The following is an 18,859-nucleotide window of genomic DNA, read 5'->3' on the forward strand; positions in this document are numbered from 1 at the left end:
TACAGTGGAAAAATAGGATTGTTTTTTCTCATCTTTTTGGTTTAATGACAGAGGTCTATAACACTCGCGAGTGATGTCCGATATCCACGATGAAACACTCCTTCTCCTATTACAAGACGTATATTCAGGCTCATATCTTTTATACACTTCATTCACAAAGCACACATTGACTTCTCACGCACTTGCATCATCGTCTCTGACGCCGCTCCCAAAAACATCATCTCTCCTCGACCTCCGATCCCAGACAAGGACACCGTCGCTGACGCGCTTAAAGTACATGATGCGATGCTGGGGGATAAACTCCTCGTCCGTCTGCTCGGCCTTCCACTGGTCTAGCGCCCGCTCCTTGATGCCCAGGAAGCGGTCCTCGTAGCCCACGAGGTAATCGCCGCTGTCCATGCCCGGGTCCCAGCGGATCCGGCTAATGACGTCGGCCGATGATCGGAACTTGCCCGCGTACGTCGGCTTGGTGTTGAGGATGACCTTGTTCTTGTCGGCTCTCTTGGACTTTTTGGACGATGACGACGCCGCCGCTGCCGTGTCGTTGTTGCTCTCCTCGTTTGTCATGTCGTCCTCGTCCTCTTCGTCATCCTCCTCTTCCTCGTCCTCGGACTCGTCATCTCCAATGGTATACTCGCCCCAGCTCCGGTGGTCCAGCTTTAGATCACCGAGTTCCGACTGCCGGACGACGGCGGCACACATCCAGGAGCAGGCCGCGTCAAAGTATTTTTCGTCGGCGCGCATCTGGTCCTCAAACTTTTGCGCGGCCGACACGAGGGAGCCGTGAGCCAGTTTGAGCTCTTCCTTGGACATGGCTTGGCCTTGGCGGTTCTCCAATCGGTCCAAGCCAATGAGGTAGCAGCCCTGGTAGTCGGATTCCTCGTCCGACGAGTCCGTGGCGACGAACCGGGCGGGCCAGATTCGTGCGTGGATATTGGGTAGCCTGCGACCAATATCTATTCTCTCTTGTTAGCGGGGGATTCATCTCTGGCACAAAAGTCTGGAGGCATCGCTCGCTTTCAAAGACTTACCAACTAGGAGCATGACACATTTGGACTCGAGCCATCCCACAAACCGACTACCCTTGGCAAGCGAGACGCCCCAAAACTGGACATCAATCTTGACATAACTCTTGTAGGCCTGGAGGAAGGTGCTGGGGCCGCTTTCTGCCGGCACCCGAGCGATGCCCATGAACTCTGGCCAGCTGATGCCCGGGCTGGCTAGTATACGGTCGGCCCGCTGAAACTCTTCCGCAATGGTCTTGACCGAAGGCGGGGAGGCCGCGGTAGCAACGTTGAGGCTCGGCGAGTGGTACCCGAGAATGACCATGGCCTCTCGAGACGTCCGGACGTAGCGCAGGCGCGTATGAAAGAACGGGTCAAAGACCATGTCCTTTTTCCAGTCAAAGTTGGCATAATGATGAAAGAAGCAGAGGATGATCATGGGCACTGAGGCAGAGCCGTGGTCACGGCTGAGCATCTTGCAGACCCGCGAAAGCAATACTGCAATATGAATTCCTCCTAGATATCCGAAGCGTGCGGCGTAGATGCCCCGCTGTTTGGCCCACGTCTTGATCAGGTAAAAGGCCGTTCTGAATGCCGCAAAGTCGGGCACCGTCCGCCGGATATAGTAGAGATCGCGGGCGGGCTTGAGCTTGGCGAGCGTCTGCGCCGGCAGTGAAAAGACGGGGCTGTTGGCGGGCAGCTTCATGGCGCGCGGCCACGTCTGGGCGATGAGCGCCGAGGCGCAGTACTGCAAATCCATCTTGACGCCCAAGACCTCGAGCTCGAGCATGGTGCCCGACAGCGCGTTGACTCTGCGCAGGACCTTGACGCCCTTGGTTACCGCTCTGCGCAGCCTCTGTGTCGCGAGGGCAAAGAAGGTCTTTGGGCTGATCGAGCCCAGGCAGAGACAGTCCACGTCCGATGACGCAGTCCATACACCCAGGCCGTACGAACCAACAGGCACCACGACAAATTGCACGCCTGTACGGTTCTGGGAATTTTCGGTGGCAGAGTCTGTATCCTCCAGAGTATCGCGCAACAGCTGCAAGGCTTCTTCTCTCTTGGCGAATTCCTCTTCTGGCGGAAAAACTTCAAGAGCGGCGAGACTGGATTTCAGCTCGTTGACATCGGCCAGATGGTCGGGGACTGTCTTTTCGGCCACTTTGATCATGAGACTTGAAGTCTCGTCGTCAAGCAATGATTCAGGGGCCAATTTGAGCGAGCATCGAACTCCCCAATGATCACTCGCATATGTCGATGAGATCTTACCATCTTGGTCGCCAGTGCCCTCGATATCCCTCTTTACTCGCCCAAACATGTTGAAGCCGCCAATCGAAAGTAGCTGACCAGCCTTGAACAAGATTCGATCGTATCTCTGTGGTCTATTGTTGAATCCACTGCCAACTATTGCGGCAGCCAGCTCGTTGGAGAGAGGGTCGAAAGTGGCACCCTGCTCGCCTTCAACGGCTTCGTAGATATCCTTTTGATCCAATTCCAGGCCAGTAGCATCGAGATTTCCAAGTCGCGCGGCTGTCCATGAGTCGGAAAATCCAGCTTCGAGCAGAATGCTCTCGATATCCGTCAAGTAATCGGCCGTTTGTGATGAGATGCTCTTCTTTTCGAGCGCGGCGCTGATCGTGGCGGTGCTCGTCGTGATGTTGAAGTCGCCAGCCATTATCGAGGGATTGTTCGTATGATTTTCGTCGAGATATCTGATGATTGACTGTAACTCGGACCTCTTTGCCGCCACCGATCCGTCCGTGAGCCCACACGTCAGGTGCACGGTAGCCAATATCAGCGGCACAAAGTCGTCTCCATCTTGCCGGCCAATATCATCAAATTGTAATACTAATGACCCTTTGTGTCGTCTCTTGAATGGAACCCACTTCCAAGAAAAGCACCATTTGCTCAGCACGACGACGTTGATGTGACTTGGCAGAGGCCCAATATCGACCTGGTTGGGAGGCGCGTTTGTGACGAATGGGTACTCTCCTCGAACATCTTGATTAGCAAGGAGATGACAGAGAAAGTCATCGGTAACCTCTTCGAGTATGAGAATATCAGATGTGGCTGAAACATCTAGAATATTGCTCAAAAGGAGCGGATATCGCTCTTGTGACGGGGGATACTCAAACTCTGCCAAAACATTATAAGAGGCAATCTTGAGAGTCTCTGGACATTGTTGTCGCTCCCTGTCAGGGGATATCCTGCAGTACCTCCACGAGCTGCTGTTCACGGAGTACTGAAATGGCACACATCTCTGAGACGTAGGCGCTGCGTATGAGTCGACGTCGTCGCTTCGAGTGTTGGCTTGCACGGCTTCCAACTCATAGAAGTAGGAAGGGCTGGGCAAGGCACGGACCTTGAAGTCGCAAAGGCTGATCGTTCCCCATAAACACATTTGACTTGACACCTTGCCATCGATATGCGTCTTCTCCCGAACCAAGATGCAAAGCTCCTGTACATCCCACGCCACGGCCGGGATGAGGCTCGCCTTTTGCACCAAGAACTTGTGCGCGTCAGAGTCGAGATCGGTGCTTTGACCTATCGTCATGTGCATGTTGTAGTCATTATCATGCTGTCCAAGTGACTCGAGTACAGCCTTCCTCGATTGCTTCAGCCCCGCTGCACGGTCGGCGTCATTGTCGTGGATGAAAATCGTGTTATTGTGCCGATGCGGGAACACTCCTGCAGCTCTTAGAGATATCGAGAGGGGCGTACCAAACTCGTTATCGAATTTGGCTTCTAGACTTTTGGAAATGGTATTTGCGGCTTCGTGAAGATATTCCGCTTTCACAAAAGGATATACGATGTTGACGTGTGGTGGCCATTTCTCATAGGCCTTGTCGTATAGCGTTCGCAAACTGTCGATAGAGGACCAGTGACTTCGTGGGGGAATAATGCATAGAGCCGTGTCACTTGATCCAAAATCGATTATTGGAGAATTAGATGAAGAAGTCTCCGAGGTCGCCATGACTCTTGAGATGAGTATATCGTTCTGGGGAAATTGCCAAGAAAGAGAATGGAAATGAACAGAAGTAAGAGTATGGCAAATTGAAATCAATAATCAGCAATCAGCCACTGCCACCTTTGTCTATACAACTTTGCTTCTTTACAATAGTGAATGAGAAATATCAAAGAACCAAGAAAGCAGCTGATGGAGAAATATATATATTTGACCTGAAGTTCAAGAGCAAATTGGACATGATATAGTAATAGGCAGGGGAGGCTGAACTTGGCAAAGTTGAGGTGCTGTAGCTGTATCCCAGCAATGCCAAAATGAGCTAAAGTGGTGGGTTGGGTATAGGTATCAGCACTGAGTGGCCCCCTAAAGAAAAACTAAGCCATAGGCGCTAGGCGACAACTGAAATGGCCGTAATGGCATTGGCAAGTTGGAAATGTTTCCCTTGTTGAAACCGCCTCGGAATCCGTGCAGGAATATCGTGGCTGGCAATGTCATTGGTCCGAACAGAAAATAAACCCCCCAGCTCTTCTCAGGAATTGTTCAGACCATGAACCGGGGTGAGTCACTCGTGTGGGCAGTGGTGGTGAGTCGTGCTTAAGCCAGGTCCAAGATCCACTCTTGGCGTGCTATTTCATTATGATTCATTCTGTCTGTGCCACCAGGCTGTGTTTATCACACGAGCCACACTGAGTTCACGGCAAGGGAACCACATGTGTATATTGACCGAGTCCAGAAAGCCTTGCAATAAGTATCAAGTCGGGATATATTTATGACAACACATATAGAATGTTTCCCCGTCGCCATCTCGTTGTGCAGGATTATTGGTTTCCCATAGGTTAAAATAGGATCTTGGCTTCTATTCAGATACCTGCCTCATTGGATTACTTCCCAAGCATGCCATCGCAACATGGCACCCAAAAAAAACAACCAAAGGCTATCATGGTCCAAAAAAGGGAGGAAAAAGGTCAACGGTGCTAAAATGATCCTATACCACAGATCCCGTGCTCCGTCAGCTCAGTAATTTCCACCATTGACCATTCCACAAGCGATAATCAGGTCTCGTCTTTCGCCCCCAATCCTCGATAGAAAGCGAGTTCTTCTAGGACTCCAATTTGGCAGGCTTGATGGGCTTTTGCTCGGGAACATAGTCATAGGTGCCTCCCATTCCCAACAGCCAAACCTTTCCAGGGTGCTCGGGGTACTTTTCGCCGCCCCAGAGGAAGTTGTTCGGGAATCCGAGATCGAATGAGTCTGCTGCCTCGATCTCACGAATGTCCTCTTCATCAAGTTCGAGAGTCAGAGCCTGGATATTACCCTTGAGGTGATCTACCGTCCTACCACCAACAATCGGAAACACGTATGGTGCCTTGTGCGTGACGTATGCTTGAGCGACCGAGGTAATGATAGAGCCCTTTCGCTTTGCAACCGCCTCAAGGGCCCTGCTGACCTTGATTTCCCTCTCGGTTGCTTGAACCTTGCGGCCTGCAGTGCTGTTGCGTTGTTCTTCCGTCTTGAACTTGCCGCCACCGAGGGCGCCCCAGGGTGCGAGGCCCATCTTCTCATCGCGGACCATGGGCAGGATCTCACGCTCAAAGTCGCGGTTGGCAGCACTCCAGCGACCCTGGTAGACACAAAATTGACGAAGGCCGTGATCACGAGCATACTGGTTGGCCTTGGCAACGACCCAGGCTGGCGTATCGGAAATTCCTAGATAGAGCACCTTGCCAGAAAGAACAAGGGCATTGAGAGCCTGCATCACTTCCTCGATCGATGTGCTGAAATCCCACCAGTGCACGTAGAGCTATACCAATAGTCAGAACCGTTTTCATCATGTCAAATTATTGTAATCAGTTTGGTGGGCGGTCACGGCTTACAAGATCAATATAGTCAGTCTGCAGTTTCTTGAGACTGGCATTTACCGACGTATGCAAGCTCTTGGTGCCATTTCCGGTGAAGTTGGCAGCAATCTCACCAGTTCCAGAACGGAAACATGTAGTATACTTGGTGGCAATGACTAAAATGCCGTATTAGCCAGGGGGAAACGGTTCCTCGATACATTTATACTCTGTAGCTAGCAGCAAGACTCACCCATTTGGTCACGGTTGCCGCGTTTCTTCATCCACTCGCCAATCCATTTCTCCGACTCCTCGAATTGGTAATTATTCGCAGTGTCGATAAAGTTGCCGCCTTGCGAGTGGAAGAAGTCGAGGATCTCCTCAGTCTGTTTCTGATCGCAAGCACCCATATATTCTGGTTGAATTCATTAGTACTCACGTTCTTGTCAGATTCGTACAAACAAGACTTCATTCAGAAACTTGTGGCCTTTGAAGTAGGAGAGAAAATGTATGTAGCAGGAGGTAGAAATACTCACCCTTCCAGGCATCTCCAAAGTTCATTGCACCAAGGCAGAGAGGCGAGACTCGAATGGAAGCACTGGGCGAGAGAATGCGATAGCGGCCCAGAGGGCTCTTGGGCGCAGGGGCCATTGGCAAGAAAGACATGTTGACTGATTGGGGCGGGCTTTTGGTAGGGGATGGGTGACGATGTTGCTGCTGTTGCAAGGAGCTCTGGTGCTTGATCCCCGAGAGTCACTGTGTGTGGTGTATAGACTATCAAGAATGGAAATGGCGAGGGATCGTTCGACTTATATCAACAAGTCACCACGTTCGTGAGCAGTCTGCCGGCGTCAAGGGGCATGTCCGAGCGTCCCGATTTGTCAGTTTGGAATTCAAAAGAAAGTATAGTTGCAGCTGCGCGGAGCCAGTCCCCGCAGCTGTTGCTCGGATCGCTGGCCTTCTCCTCGTTGATGATGATCTCATCAAACCGTGTTGACTTCTCCAACCCACAAATCTAAAAGCCGGGGGTAGAGATGGGATCCAGTGATGTAAGAAGCTGCGGCTAGGTGATAAGAGAACTGGGACTTTGGCTCAGTTGCATTCAATTACCACTTGCCGATTCTAAAGTCCGAAATTCAAAGCCAAATTGCTCTCTCCAGGTTGCACTGCCGGGGCCGCGGGTGGTTGCTGCTTCGGAATCTGTATCATAGCTCCGGAAGGTGCATAAGCGTTGTGAATCTGGCCTCGGCAACAGCATCGATCCGGACGGGGGTGGAGAAATGTGCATAGTCACTGTGGAAGCTACACACAACAAGTCTGCAGTATTCCCTTGTGTTTCTTTCCGTTGCAAGCAAGTGGTGCTCCTCTAACATGGAGCAAATAACACAATCAAGAGTAGAGAATCATTCATCTTGGGGCAAATCAATTATCAAATCACTGTCGTGGTCATGCTCCTGTCTCCGTTGTGAGCCATTTGACACTGCAAAACGAGCTGGCCCTCATGGTGGACAATGAGCTGAGATGTAGCCCAATGGCGCAATGACTGGGGACACTGGGCAAGTATATTCGCAACCATTGCTTCAGAGAGAGACCCTAATTTGAGATTAATGGGACTTTTAGCGCATGGAGACAAGAGCTGAAGCAATCTTAAAGCGCAAGTGATTCGATAGCCCTCCAACAAGACGTCTGGTGTGAGTATGCTAGGTTGGTATAGTGTATAGTATAGCGGGGAAGGAGACAAAAAAGGCTTGAGTTTGCTCACATTAGCCCCACTGTTTACACGCTGCTGATTTCGACAAGCCGATTGCATTATAAACAAGAAACGGATATAACCATGCGTCGCTCCTAACTCCGTAAATTATTGGAAGTCGTACAGAGATTTCGTATTTGGTAGAACAGCTTAAACGTGACTCGTGAGCCCATCTTATGCTTGCCCTACTTTAGAGTGGATGGTTTATATATACAAAAATATACAACGTGTCAACATCAGCATTTCCATACGCCGACGATGCCGTCCTGGCGTCCCTCAACCATGTATCCCTCCTTGATGCGCACATGCTCGACGATTGCCGGAGTCTTGTCCTCTTCGGCCTGGGTGATGCCGGCACCGCATTCCCACTGTCGTGACTCGAGCTTGTCGTACACCTTGACCACATCCTCCTGAGCCGCGCTGACAATGCGTCTGCTATCAAACATCATGCTGGTGATGGGGTTGTCATAGGCAAATGCATCAAAAATGGATCCTGTCCGTAGGTCCCATATCTGAAAAGTTTTGCGTTAGTCAAACACTCAAAATAGAATATCACGAGTTCAATGTCGCGATGCAAAAGACTTACCCGTATGCTCCTATCCAAGCTACCCGTCACCAGATGAACATCGTCAAACTGCAAGCAGGTGACTGGACCGGTGTGTCCGACCAAGCTGCGGGAAACTTGACCACTGCGTAGATCCCAAAGGCGGACCATGCCGTCTGCTGTACCACAGGCGAGGGCAGAGTCAAACACCTGTAGAGCACCAACAAAGTCGGCTGAACTAGATGTGCCCCGACTGGTCTGCCTCCAGGCACCCTCTGCCGATCCCATGGATGCTGATGCTTGCGCTGCTGCCCACATCACGTCTAGAGTCTGCACACATCGCCCTTTCTCGAGATCCCAGTGTCTAAGCGTCTTGTCTGCCGAGCCCGATACGAGCACATCGCCGCGGAAGTGTAGAGCAGTAATTTGGTCCATGTGAGCTTCGAGAGAAAATAGAGGGCAATCAGCCATGCTGCCAGCGGGTGGCTCCACTGGCTGGTCATCGGGGTTCTCAAAAGCGATACCGTCTTCCTCGTCCTCGGCAAGATCACCTTGAGGGTCGTAGTGCGCTTTGCTCAAATCCCACAAACGAATCGTCGCGTCGGCACCGCCAGTGGCAAGAAAGTTGTCCTCGAGTTGAAGCGCCCGTACCGATGCAATGTGGCCCTCGAGAACGCCAATGCAGCGACCAGCATTCAGATCCCAAACCTTGACCATATCATCCAGACCAGCGGAAACCATGGTACCAAAGGGTACGTCAAAGTCGATAGCCGTGATATTGTCGCCGTGAGCCTTGATTTCGCGGATAGCAGTACCAGGTTCCAAGTGCTCATGCAAAACCGGCAAGGACTTTCGCTTGATAATCTTGTGTCTCTTTGGCTTTGAAGGAGTGCTCGAGGCTGAGGGCAATTTCTCATAAACAGATTGCGACATGAAGTCGTCGGCCGCCTTTTCAGTAACCAAATCATCGTCATCGTCCCTTGTAGGTGTATCTGCTGCGATAGACTCGGCCTCGTCGACAAGTAGCTGAGCGTCTTCTATCCGTGTTTCCATATCGACGACTGCAATCATGTCAGACCCGTATTCCAGCGCAATAACAGAAAAAAGATGTTTGGGCCTTACTGTCGTGCTCCAGCAAAGCTTCCTCTTGCTCGAGGCCGGCAAGCCTCTCCAGAATGATCCTCCGCATGCCATGTAGATTAGCAATCTTGTTGTCGATTTCTCGTATCTCGACGCTAGCCATATTTTTCCGTATCCCGAGCATCTCGAGCTCATGCATGAGAGAAGACCGCTCTTTCTTGAGCGATTGCAGGTGGCGTGGACCGTCCGGCGTCCTGGGGGTATCTTCAATCATCTTCCTGCCCCTCGACACTCTTCGCCTGTGCTTTTTGCCGACTTCGTTCAGCTCTGGAAAGGAGGCCTGGAAGCCCTGGAAAAGGGAGTACGAGTTCTCATTGTCGGGAATCTGCTGCAGCATATCATCGGAGAGGTAGGACAGGGCACGTGTCTGAATCTCCGAGGTCGAGAACCTGGACCTGACCATGTCGGTAGGCGTCGTCTTGGCCATTGAGAACATGCTACGCTGAATGCCGGGGCGCTTCAGCTGCTTGTGCACCTCGGCCATGGCGTTGTGGTAGTGATTCGAGGACGGGTCTGCCAGAGGGCCAACTAGGTGGCTCGCCGTGGCAGTGACCTTTCGAGTGAAGGTCTCGATGCCTCGGGGCTGGGGGTACATTAGCTTCGACCGGCGGCAGCATCAAGTTACGATGTTGGAGAGATGCGGTACCGAGAAGACAGAATCATCGCCCACGGGGGCTTCATCGTGAAAAGGATTGTTCAAATCTGTATCGTCCATACGACAGACAGCGTTCTCGGGTGGGTCGCTGGGTGGGTTCCGAGACTAAAGCCTGTGACAATACGGAGCAAAGTTGCGAGGTTGTGCGTTGGCAGCAAGGTGAGGGAGACAGGGAAGGGGGGAAACAATGGCGGTATTGTGTGTTCTGGACGACCGCGACGACGAGTATTGATCTGTCTGGGGTAAGAATTGATACGTAGCAGCTCTTCTCGGGAATTTCACCACGACGACATTGCAAGACAGCAGGCGAGACAAATGATCGTCATGCAAAAAGACTTGTTGCGGGAGCTTTGATAGGACTGGAGCAAGCAGGTCAATGCAAAGCAATGAAGTCAGTCAATTGGTTAGATAGCTGATAGATACGGGGTACGCTCGATACGGTACTGGCTGGCTGCTGGGCAGTCCATTTGCTGTGTGGGAGCTTGGGGAGGTGGCACGAGCCACGCGACAGACCAATCAACCAACCAGACACGGGGAGCAGCTGCAAGCCTCTCTTTTTTTTCTTTTTTCCTCGCTCTATTTGTTTTTGACCCCCCGCTCTCACACAAAAAATCTCCGCGCTTCTAGAAGAGACAGAGGACACCAAACCAAGGAAGGCGGAGGGGAAGAAGGGGAGGAAAAAAAAAAAAAAAGTCCGATGGCTGCATGGCTCCAGGCTGGCTAGGTACTACACAGCACAATGTTAGCAGGGGTCAGACCGCTCTAATACCCAGGTCATGTCTATGTATTCAGCGGCATGCAGGGGGCCGACAATATCTTGCGCCGCTCGGAGTAATAAACTTGACATAGACCAGTAGGAGTATAGTTGATGACCTGTTTATCTACAGGTAGGTACCATGGCTGGGATGGCATTCAAGTCTATAGTCGATGGTAGTCTGAACAAACTGTTGTTGGTACATTTTCGAGTCTGGCACCTTCGGCTTATTTCAAGTAACCGAGTGACCCATGCATGTTCCTTCGCACACAGCAATTAACAGGAACACTTCCGCTCAATCGCGGGCCGCTGCTTACTCCAGTCTCTTTTCCCTTTAGTAGCATGGTGCCACAACTGGACACACTCACTAAAGCGCATCCATCTGACCCGAATATCGGCCCTAGGATCACTCTCATTCTCTGCTAGTAAGGACGGCAAAGACTGAAGACTAGACTTGAGGCACGGCTCGAGTATCAACTACAACAACGGCAAAGAGGGCATACTACCCTCCCGAAACCTTAAGAACCCCAGTCAGTCGTATTGTCATTATTGCACGCCCAGTATACCGATCAACATGGATACCGCAATCGACGAATCGGCAGCTAAGGCACTAGATCTAGCCAACATTAGAGCGACCCTCATGTTAGTCTTTCCATGTCCCACGAGGCAAGGTTTAAAGATTGCCAGGACCAAGAAAAATGGGAGAGGGAAGGAAAAAAAGGGTTTTTATATAAACGTATCGCTAATCACGTGCTGCAGCCGGCTCGAGGACACCATCATCTTCCACCTGATTGAGCGTGCCTATTTCCCCTACAACAAGGCCATCTACACGCCAGGTACGCTCGAGGGTATTCCCGATGCCAACCTCAGCTTCATGGACTGGTACTTGCGGGAGCAGGAGAGGCTGCAGGCTAGGATCCGGCGCTTCCAGTCGCCCGACGAGCACCCCTTCTTCCCCGACACGGAGGAGGTCCAGCCCGTGCTGCAGGCTGTCGACTACCCGGACGTGCTGCACAAGAACCAGGTGAATGTCAATGACAAGATCAAGACGTACTACACGGACGTCTTCCTCCCCCAGATCTGCCCGGATTTCGGCCGGCAAGACCGCGGCGAGAGCAACGAAAACTATGGCTCGACGGCCACTTGTGACATTGCCTGTCTGCAGGCCATCTCCCGCCGCATCCACTTTGGCAAGTTTGTGGCCGAGTCAAAGTTCCGCTCCGAGAGGGACCGCTTCACAAAGCTCATCCAGGCCAGAGATGGCCAGGGCATTGGTGATGCCATCACCAAGCCCGAGGTCGAAAGGCAGGTTCTGAAGAGGCTGGCCCTCAAGGCCAGCACCTATGGTAAAGACCCCGCATCCGAAGACAAGGAGTCGCGGATCAACGTCGACAAGGTGGTGGAAATGTATGAGCAGTTTGTCATTCCGCTTACCAAGGATGTGGAAGTGGACTATCTCTTGACGCGACTTGAGAATTAAGCACGATATAAGACTCGAGCGAGCTTGGAATATTGATACTGTCTTTGGCTGTCTGAGAAAAACGTGGTAGCGACCTGCGAGAAGTATAGAATATATGTCTAGAAGCTCAAAAGAAGAATACATTTTTGGACACATCCTCATTACGAATATTGATTGCTAAACTTGAAAGATGCGCAAGGTGGGCGAAGCCGATTGACTTCGAGTCCGTGACGTTTCCTCTTCACTCAAGTCGAATTTTGAACGGGTATCTTTATAAACATTTCTATTTTATTCATTTGCCAACCCTAGTGAATCATGCTTCAATTATCTTTCCCTTATGATGGGGGACTCAGATAGTCGTTGATGGCCTTGACCGCACCCGCAAACTTTGGCGCCTCAATGAGCATCAGGAAACCCTTGGGCTGGATGCCCATCTCCTGAAATGCGCGCTTGCTGTCAGCGACGGCCTCACTGTGCTTGGTGAACTCGTAGCTGCCCGAGGCCACGGCGTGCTTGGCCAGCACCTCGTCCTCGGGGTGGAAGTAGAAGACGGCCGGCTCGGCCACCTTGCCCTTCTTCTTCTTGCGCTCGTCCAGCACGTCGAGCGTCGACTCGACCTCGTGGTACACCTTGGACAGGATCAAGTAATGCGAGAATTCGTAGGGCTCCTTGTCTTCCACCGCCGCCTCAATCTCCTCCATCAGCAGATTGTACATGGGTGGCGAGATCTCCGAGGGCATGTTGATCAAGCGCTCCGCCAGCACCAGGCCCACGTGCTTTCCAGACGCCAGGAGCTCGGGCAGTGGTGCCAGGGGCTCAATGGCCTTGGCCTTGTCGCCAATATACTGAATCAGATCTGTGACGGGCTTCTTCTCGCGGTGCTCGTGCAGGTTGAGCGCCGTGAGCATGGCGTACGGGTCCGTGTCCTTGCCGTCAACCTTGACCGTTGAGCCAATGGTCGACTGGTTTATGATGAGATCGGCCAACCCCGAGACGTCGAACAGTTGTGAGTCGACATCCAAGAGCTGCCTCAGGAGCGATTTCACGCCGTGGAAATCAATCTCTGTAAAGTTGAACCACTCAAAGTCGACATTGACAATGTCGAAATCCTGCCTTTGCGTATTAGAAGGCGGGCCCCTCTCTCTTCACTCGTTACTTGATCACTCACGTCGTCATCTGAGCTCTCGTCTTCCTGCATCCTGTCTGGGTCAGGTGCCGCACCGTCGGCTTCTCTCGCTCTCTTCTTGGCCATTTTGTGTTATGGTGTGTTTGAATGTTATTCTTTTCGATGGTTCTATTTTCTTCAAGAGTTAAAGATTTCTATGTGAATAAAGCTGCTTTCATCTGAATTGCAGCCAGGTGCCAATGACACCGCAGCCCAAAATTTCTGGCAGCGGCCCCTCACTAACCCAAATTAGGCTTATCTCGATAAGCAACGAGTAGTTACTAATTCGGTGCACGATGTCCCCAACTGTTACATATGCGACAGTGGGAAGAGTAGGGAATGGGTAGGGAGAAAATCACCTGAATTTCAAGCATACAGTTCTGATGGTCCGCACTTGGGCACCTTGAGACTGAAGCGGCATGGCATGGCCTCATCCAGTGTTGTCGTTGAAAGGGTCTCATCTCAAAGTGCCGAGAAACGGCCCATTACCTACTTCACATCTGTCCCAGGGTTTGGCCGTTATTTGGCAGGTCAAAACCAATATGCCCTTTCTACTCTGGCATACCATGGCAAACGGTGAAAAGAGATCTCTTCAGGTCGTGAACAGTCGTAGCATGTGCCGTCATGCCTCGAAGGCCTAGAACCTTTCAATAAGTCGGTGTCAGCCGTCCGCTATGCTCAAGCACAGCGCTGGCATGACTTTCATATGATTATTTAGTCTTTCCCATTTCATAATTTGGGATCTCAGAAATTTGACACCGCAAATCTCGCGCTATCAAGGTCTGTTTCCAAGGCCTCAGGGGTCAGGACCTCAATATTAAGCATTGGTAGTACAGATACATATAGTACATTGAGAGTGCCAGAGGGCGTTGAGGCGTCGGGGTCGACCCTCAGGAGAACGAACGCACAGGGCAAATTCTGAGCTCCAAAGAAAGATAGTTCCCTGATAAGAAACCTTTATTACACGTTCACAATCCTCCAATCAATGGAAAGGGGAGGAGGGGGCGTTTGTGCTGTACAGTGTAAGATGTCTTTTGCTTTCTTGGAAATTGAAGGTCTATTCTTGTTATTTAATGTTGTCCACTTGTAAGCATGACGTAAACACATTCGTCGGTAGACGCGTAGTGAAGCGAAATCTGTTTACGCGGTTGTTGAAGACCGATGATGGAGAGCAACCCAGATTCCCCCATCTGATTCTCCACCAGAACAAAAGGCAAGAAAAGAGGCCCAAATCTCGGCAGCAAACAATAAACAAACTGCGGGTCATTTCCTCGCCAACCTGAAGCTCTCCGCGATGTGACCCCGTTGGGCGGGGCGGGCTCGGCGACAAACTTCTACACTAGGTGCCAAGTTGCCCAAATGCCCAGGTAGGTACTGTAATAAGTACTGTGTAGTCTCGTCACGGATCATGGCGAGATGCACATGCAATTACCTAGATACGCAACGTTCTGAAAGGGGCCAAGGGTTTCTTCACCGTGTACAGTAGTCATTGAATTTGACGAACGTGGTCGGCTGAGAGGGCTTACTAGCGAAGCGCCTCTTTGCCTTCCACGGACCTCCAAAAAAGCCACTGTTGTGGTCTTTGCGGCTCATTATGTGCGCCCGCACGAGATAGGGACGTAGTATACCTACTTTTCTACGTTGGAAGGGAAAAAGACTACTACTCGTCTTGATACGCTACTACTTAGGTCGTGCCTCTAGCAGGGAGCCTCAGCTCTGAAAAGACGGAAATGGCTGATCGAGGCCCCGAGAGGTCCAAGTCTTGGCGGGTTCCGAGATGCAGGCACTACCGTCTACTATAATCGTCTTTCATTCTTCAGCTTCAGCCTCCAAATAACTAGATCAGATCTGGTCAGGGCATGGGCAACAGCTTCGAAAGTGGCGACTTCTATCACAAGCGTGTACTTTATTCAAAGGTCAGGGCAGATCTTGTGAAAATCAAATGTTATTTTTGCAAAGCTCGACCTCGGGAGAGGGGGAGGGCGATTCGTTCATTATTACCGATAGTCTCGAGGATAAAATCCCCCAATGATACGATGATATCGTTCCAACGGCTATTGCCAGCTGCATCGCATATACCGTCTTGCCCGGGAACCGCATTCGGAATGCACGTAGAGTTGTCAGCTGTTTCTTAAGTGAAACCTTAAAAAAGTCCCTCAAACAAAGCCCCGAGGACAGGAAACAAGGAATTCTGCGAGGTACTGCACTCATCAAATGCATCTATAGTTTTGTATACATCTTTCCTTCCATCTGGAACTGCTAGTTCAAGAAGATGCTTGGCAAGCCCTCTCGTCGCTTCTAATTACTGCAAAGGGCAGTGAATTGGGTCAAACACAATTGGGCCCTAACGTTGTCCAATTTGCTTATGGCATTGCAAAGAATGACAGAAATTTCCTGGATGCAAATCAATGTCAATCTCGATGGTTCTTTGTCCAACAAGACGCAAGGTCTTCTGGTTCCAAGACTGCATTTATACCTACCGCTGCATGTACCTCTTTCGGATCATAGAGATCACCGGGGCACATTTTGTGGATGGGGGCTAAAAGCATGTTTCCCACTGGATAAACCCTAGCCGGTTATCATGGATACTACCAATTGGAATGTCAGGGGTTGAATAGCTTGAAAGCTTACGCGGCTTCACATGTGTGGTTGATGGCACAAGATGCGAGAAATACTATCGAATCGAATTTATGGGAATAATAATAAACCATGTTAAGATTAACTGCAGCAAGATACGTACAATGTGCATGCCGCTAACAGAGCCTCGACCCGATCGAAGAGGCAAGGTGACATCAACAGTACTTCCGGGCCTCGCAACTTCAGGCTGGAACGGTACGGCAGTTCAGGGGTACTGTATAGGTAGTCCGGGTTTTCAAAGAGGCGCTGACTACACGTTTCAAGGCGCTTTCACAGGCTATGACAGGCACAAAAAGAGAATTGACTTTGACTAGAATGGGAGAACGTTGAAAACTCTGAAGCTTGTTGTGGTAGCACATCCAGAATGCTGGAAGTGTCCTGACTCGATATTACTAAATGTAGCAGTACTAGCACTAATGGGTATACGCAGACACAGACAAGAGGGAAAATGCAGAAAAAGCCAATACTCCAGTCAGCCAGCCCAAAAAAAGAGGTGGCGACTAACAAACTCCGATACACCTTTTTTTTCCCTTGAGACCCGCAAGTACTAAACGCCGGCACAAAAGATGTGAACAAACTCCGCGTCTGGTCACGGCAGACCGACGATTTGCCAAGCCGTAAAAAATATCGAGAGCAGGGTGCATCAATGAGCCAGACAAAATGCAGCCCCAACGCTATGCAGAAAAGACGTGATAGATAATGTGACCCTTGGCGGCAGATTATGACGCCTTAGACTGCATGGGCAAGTGCAGATAGTTCTCAGGGAGCGTCTGCGAGCTGCGGAATGCGTCCTTTGTCTCATCGGCAAGGTCTGCGTTTTGGCCGTGACCCGTGGACAGTTCTGGGTTCGGGGTAACGGCAGGAGTCAGCTGGAGACCCAGACCAAGCACGGCTTGTCCAGAACTCATAAGCCTCGTGTCAAATGCGCACTCTCTGGCCTCGAATGCAGCTTCGCTCGTCTCGTCTTGTAGTTCTCGTCGAGTGGCCTCAATATCGTGGCGTGCCTCCTTGATATATTCTTCATCTGTCAAGGGCATGATGCGGTACTCGAGTGCCTCCATCACACATCTTTCGGTTGCATTGACCTGCTCGCATGACCAGATACCCCGACCCCATTCGGTGCAAAAGTACTGCGTTGGGTCGTGGACATCTTCAAGAAATTTGGATGCAATCATCAGGGCGCACAGAATAACCACCTCGGAATACACGGCATCGCTAGGCTGTTGAATAGGGCCCGAGGGCAAGGTGTGGCGCTTGGATGCCGCAGGGGTCTGCCGCGATCGAGGGTAAATCATCCGCCAGCTGTTGCGGAACCTGGTTGGCAAAGCATCCAGAATGCAGACTGCGAGGGCGATGGTGTCCATGGAGAGGTTGGCCCGGTTGAGCATGGTCTGTACCACGGCCACAGAAGGCATTTCCCATGAGAGACCCGAGGGTAGCATCCGGGTAAGATGTATAGCTGAGGCTGCGAAACGCGACTTTGATTAGCTCGAATGCTTCCGCTACAATCCAAAAAAGCAACAGGATATTAGTTACCTAGAAACTCCTCATTGCGACCCTCCGCGTCCCCAGCCGGGATGCGGGGGCTCTGAGTGGCTGACGAATTCCGGGACGATGGCGGAGGTGTAGGCAAGTTAGAAAGCGGTTTGTAGAACTTTCTGAAGCACGCCTCGTCAAACTCGAAACCGTCGTTGACGGAGAAGCTCTTGTTGTGGCCCATTGTTAAGTAGTGTGGGTTTTGGTTGTGGGATTTGTGATGATTATAGTCGCTTTCTTAATCAGGGTTGTTGCAGCCAGAAATCGAGCCTACTCAAGCCGTGGCAAGAGACGGTTTTCATGCTCGAATGAAAAAAAAAAGATCCAATGGACTCGAGTCAGGAACAGAAGCCCTGGTTTGTGTGACACAGAATGACACAGAGTGAGTTGGTCCTGTATTGCGATGTTCGGGGGTTGCTGCTTCTTTCGTTGTTGGTCAAAGCGAGGTGAGGGCCAGACGCAAGTGAGGATTGCCGTGGTGTCTTATAAGTATATACGTATGCGAGACAATGGACAAGTTATGGTGATGTTCGGGGGTAGTGGAACGACGGGACGTTAGGCCAGTAGGCGAATCTGGAAAACGAGAGAACAGAAATGCCGGAGTAGAGACGAGAACGAGTCGATCAAATGTCGGGGAGAAGCAGGAAGAAATACAAAGCTAGAAGTATCCGTAGCTCACGACCATATATGAATTGGGCTGGGGCTTATGCAGGCCCGTACGCAGCTCACGCACGGTCCGGTCGTCAGGTTCATCAAGGTCCAGCTGTGGTGGTGGTGGTGGTGTAAAAGTAGCAGCGGTTGAGCGGTGCACCATGAGCCGGGACCCATCAGTGGACAAGGTACATCCGCAATCAACAAGGCTGAGTGAACACTGGGGACATTGATTTGGGGGAATTGGACAGTGGGAAACACTGGATACTCGACGAGCAACAATGTACGTACAGAATACGTACAGATCGTAACCGTGGATATCAAAGATGCCAGCAGGAAATGGCAAGGAAATGGCGCCGGAGCTAGAAGACTCGAGAGTTCGTAAGTTGCGCGGGAAACAAAACAAGCGCCCCCTCCCAGTTGTGGCTCCTCGAGGTGGTTTCAGCAACTTTCTTCGCATCTGAACAAGCTAAGAAATGATGCCATGGAGTAGAACCAAGTCGGTCCGTGTCTTTGTGGTTGTAACTTCTTGTCCTTTGGTCGTCATGCCGAACAACAAAGTAGGCTAAAGCTTGACTTCCTTTCTCCTTCTGGTTTAGCTGCCAGACAATATATATCAAAACCCATCAGAGATCAATCCATTTCGAATCCCCCTTCTTGTCTCTTCCACTCAGTTTGAACCTGTTGTTGATCGCGTGCTCTCGTACCTACACTGTCGGGACGAGACTCGGGGCATGAACTCAACATGAACCGCACCAGGGACT

The 18,859-nt window shown here is 51.1% G+C and overlaps 6 protein-coding genes across 6 annotated transcripts; 1 reads left to right on the forward strand and 5 right to left on the reverse strand.

Annotated features, from left to right (window-relative positions):
• Positions 1-174: 174 nt before the first annotated feature.
• Positions 175-3,978, reverse strand: PFICI_05051 (uncharacterized protein; the record flags this gene model as incomplete). Its single annotated transcript, XM_007833632.1, has 2 exons — positions 175-956; positions 1,032-3,978. The coding sequence occupies 2 exons, from the start codon at positions 3,976-3,978 to the stop codon at positions 175-177; spliced, it is 3,729 nt and encodes a 1,242-aa protein (XP_007831823.1).
• Positions 3,979-5,068: 1,090 nt separating this feature from the next.
• On the reverse strand, positions 5,069-6,470 carry PFICI_05052 (Norsolorinic acid reductase; the record flags this gene model as incomplete). The annotated part of the gene is made up of 4 exons (XM_007833633.1): positions 5,069-5,770; positions 5,844-5,983; positions 6,058-6,219; positions 6,341-6,470. 4 exons carry the CDS (start codon positions 6,468-6,470, stop codon positions 5,069-5,071), a joined length of 1,134 nt encoding a protein of 377 aa, XP_007831824.1.
• A 1,320-nt stretch (positions 6,471-7,790) lies between these two features.
• Positions 7,791-9,833, reverse strand: PFICI_05053 (Mitochondrial division protein 1; the record flags this gene model as incomplete). Its single annotated transcript, XM_007833634.1, has 3 exons — positions 7,791-8,066; positions 8,141-9,159; positions 9,221-9,833. The coding sequence occupies 3 exons, from the start codon at positions 9,831-9,833 to the stop codon at positions 7,791-7,793; spliced, it is 1,908 nt and encodes a 635-aa protein (XP_007831825.1).
• A 1,388-nt stretch (positions 9,834-11,221) lies between these two features.
• On the forward strand, positions 11,222-12,127 carry PFICI_05054 (uncharacterized protein; the record flags this gene model as incomplete). The annotated part of the gene is made up of 2 exons (XM_007833635.1): positions 11,222-11,289; positions 11,407-12,127. The coding sequence occupies 2 exons, from the start codon at positions 11,222-11,224 to the stop codon at positions 12,125-12,127; spliced, it is 789 nt and encodes a 262-aa protein (XP_007831826.1).
• Positions 12,128-12,441: 314 nt separating this feature from the next.
• PFICI_05055 (Protein BCP1) lies at positions 12,442-13,358 on the reverse strand (the record flags this gene model as incomplete). Its single annotated transcript, XM_007833636.1, has 2 exons — positions 12,442-13,215; positions 13,275-13,358. 2 exons carry the CDS (start codon positions 13,356-13,358, stop codon positions 12,442-12,444), a joined length of 858 nt encoding a protein of 285 aa, XP_007831827.1.
• Positions 13,359-16,627: 3,269 nt separating this feature from the next.
• PFICI_05056 (uncharacterized protein) lies at positions 16,628-17,628 on the reverse strand (the record flags this gene model as incomplete). Its single annotated transcript, XM_007833637.1, has 2 exons — positions 16,628-17,373; positions 17,445-17,628. The coding sequence occupies 2 exons, from the start codon at positions 17,626-17,628 to the stop codon at positions 16,628-16,630; spliced, it is 930 nt and encodes a 309-aa protein (XP_007831828.1).
• Between the last annotated feature and the right edge of the window lie 1,231 nt (positions 17,629-18,859).

The sequence above is a fragment of the Pestalotiopsis fici genome (genome assembly GCF_000516985.1).
Source record: "Pestalotiopsis fici W106-1 unplaced genomic scaffold PFICI_Scf_3, whole genome shotgun sequence".
In the NCBI taxonomy this organism is placed as follows: Eukaryota; Fungi; Ascomycota; class Sordariomycetes; order Amphisphaeriales; family Sporocadaceae; genus Pestalotiopsis; species Pestalotiopsis fici.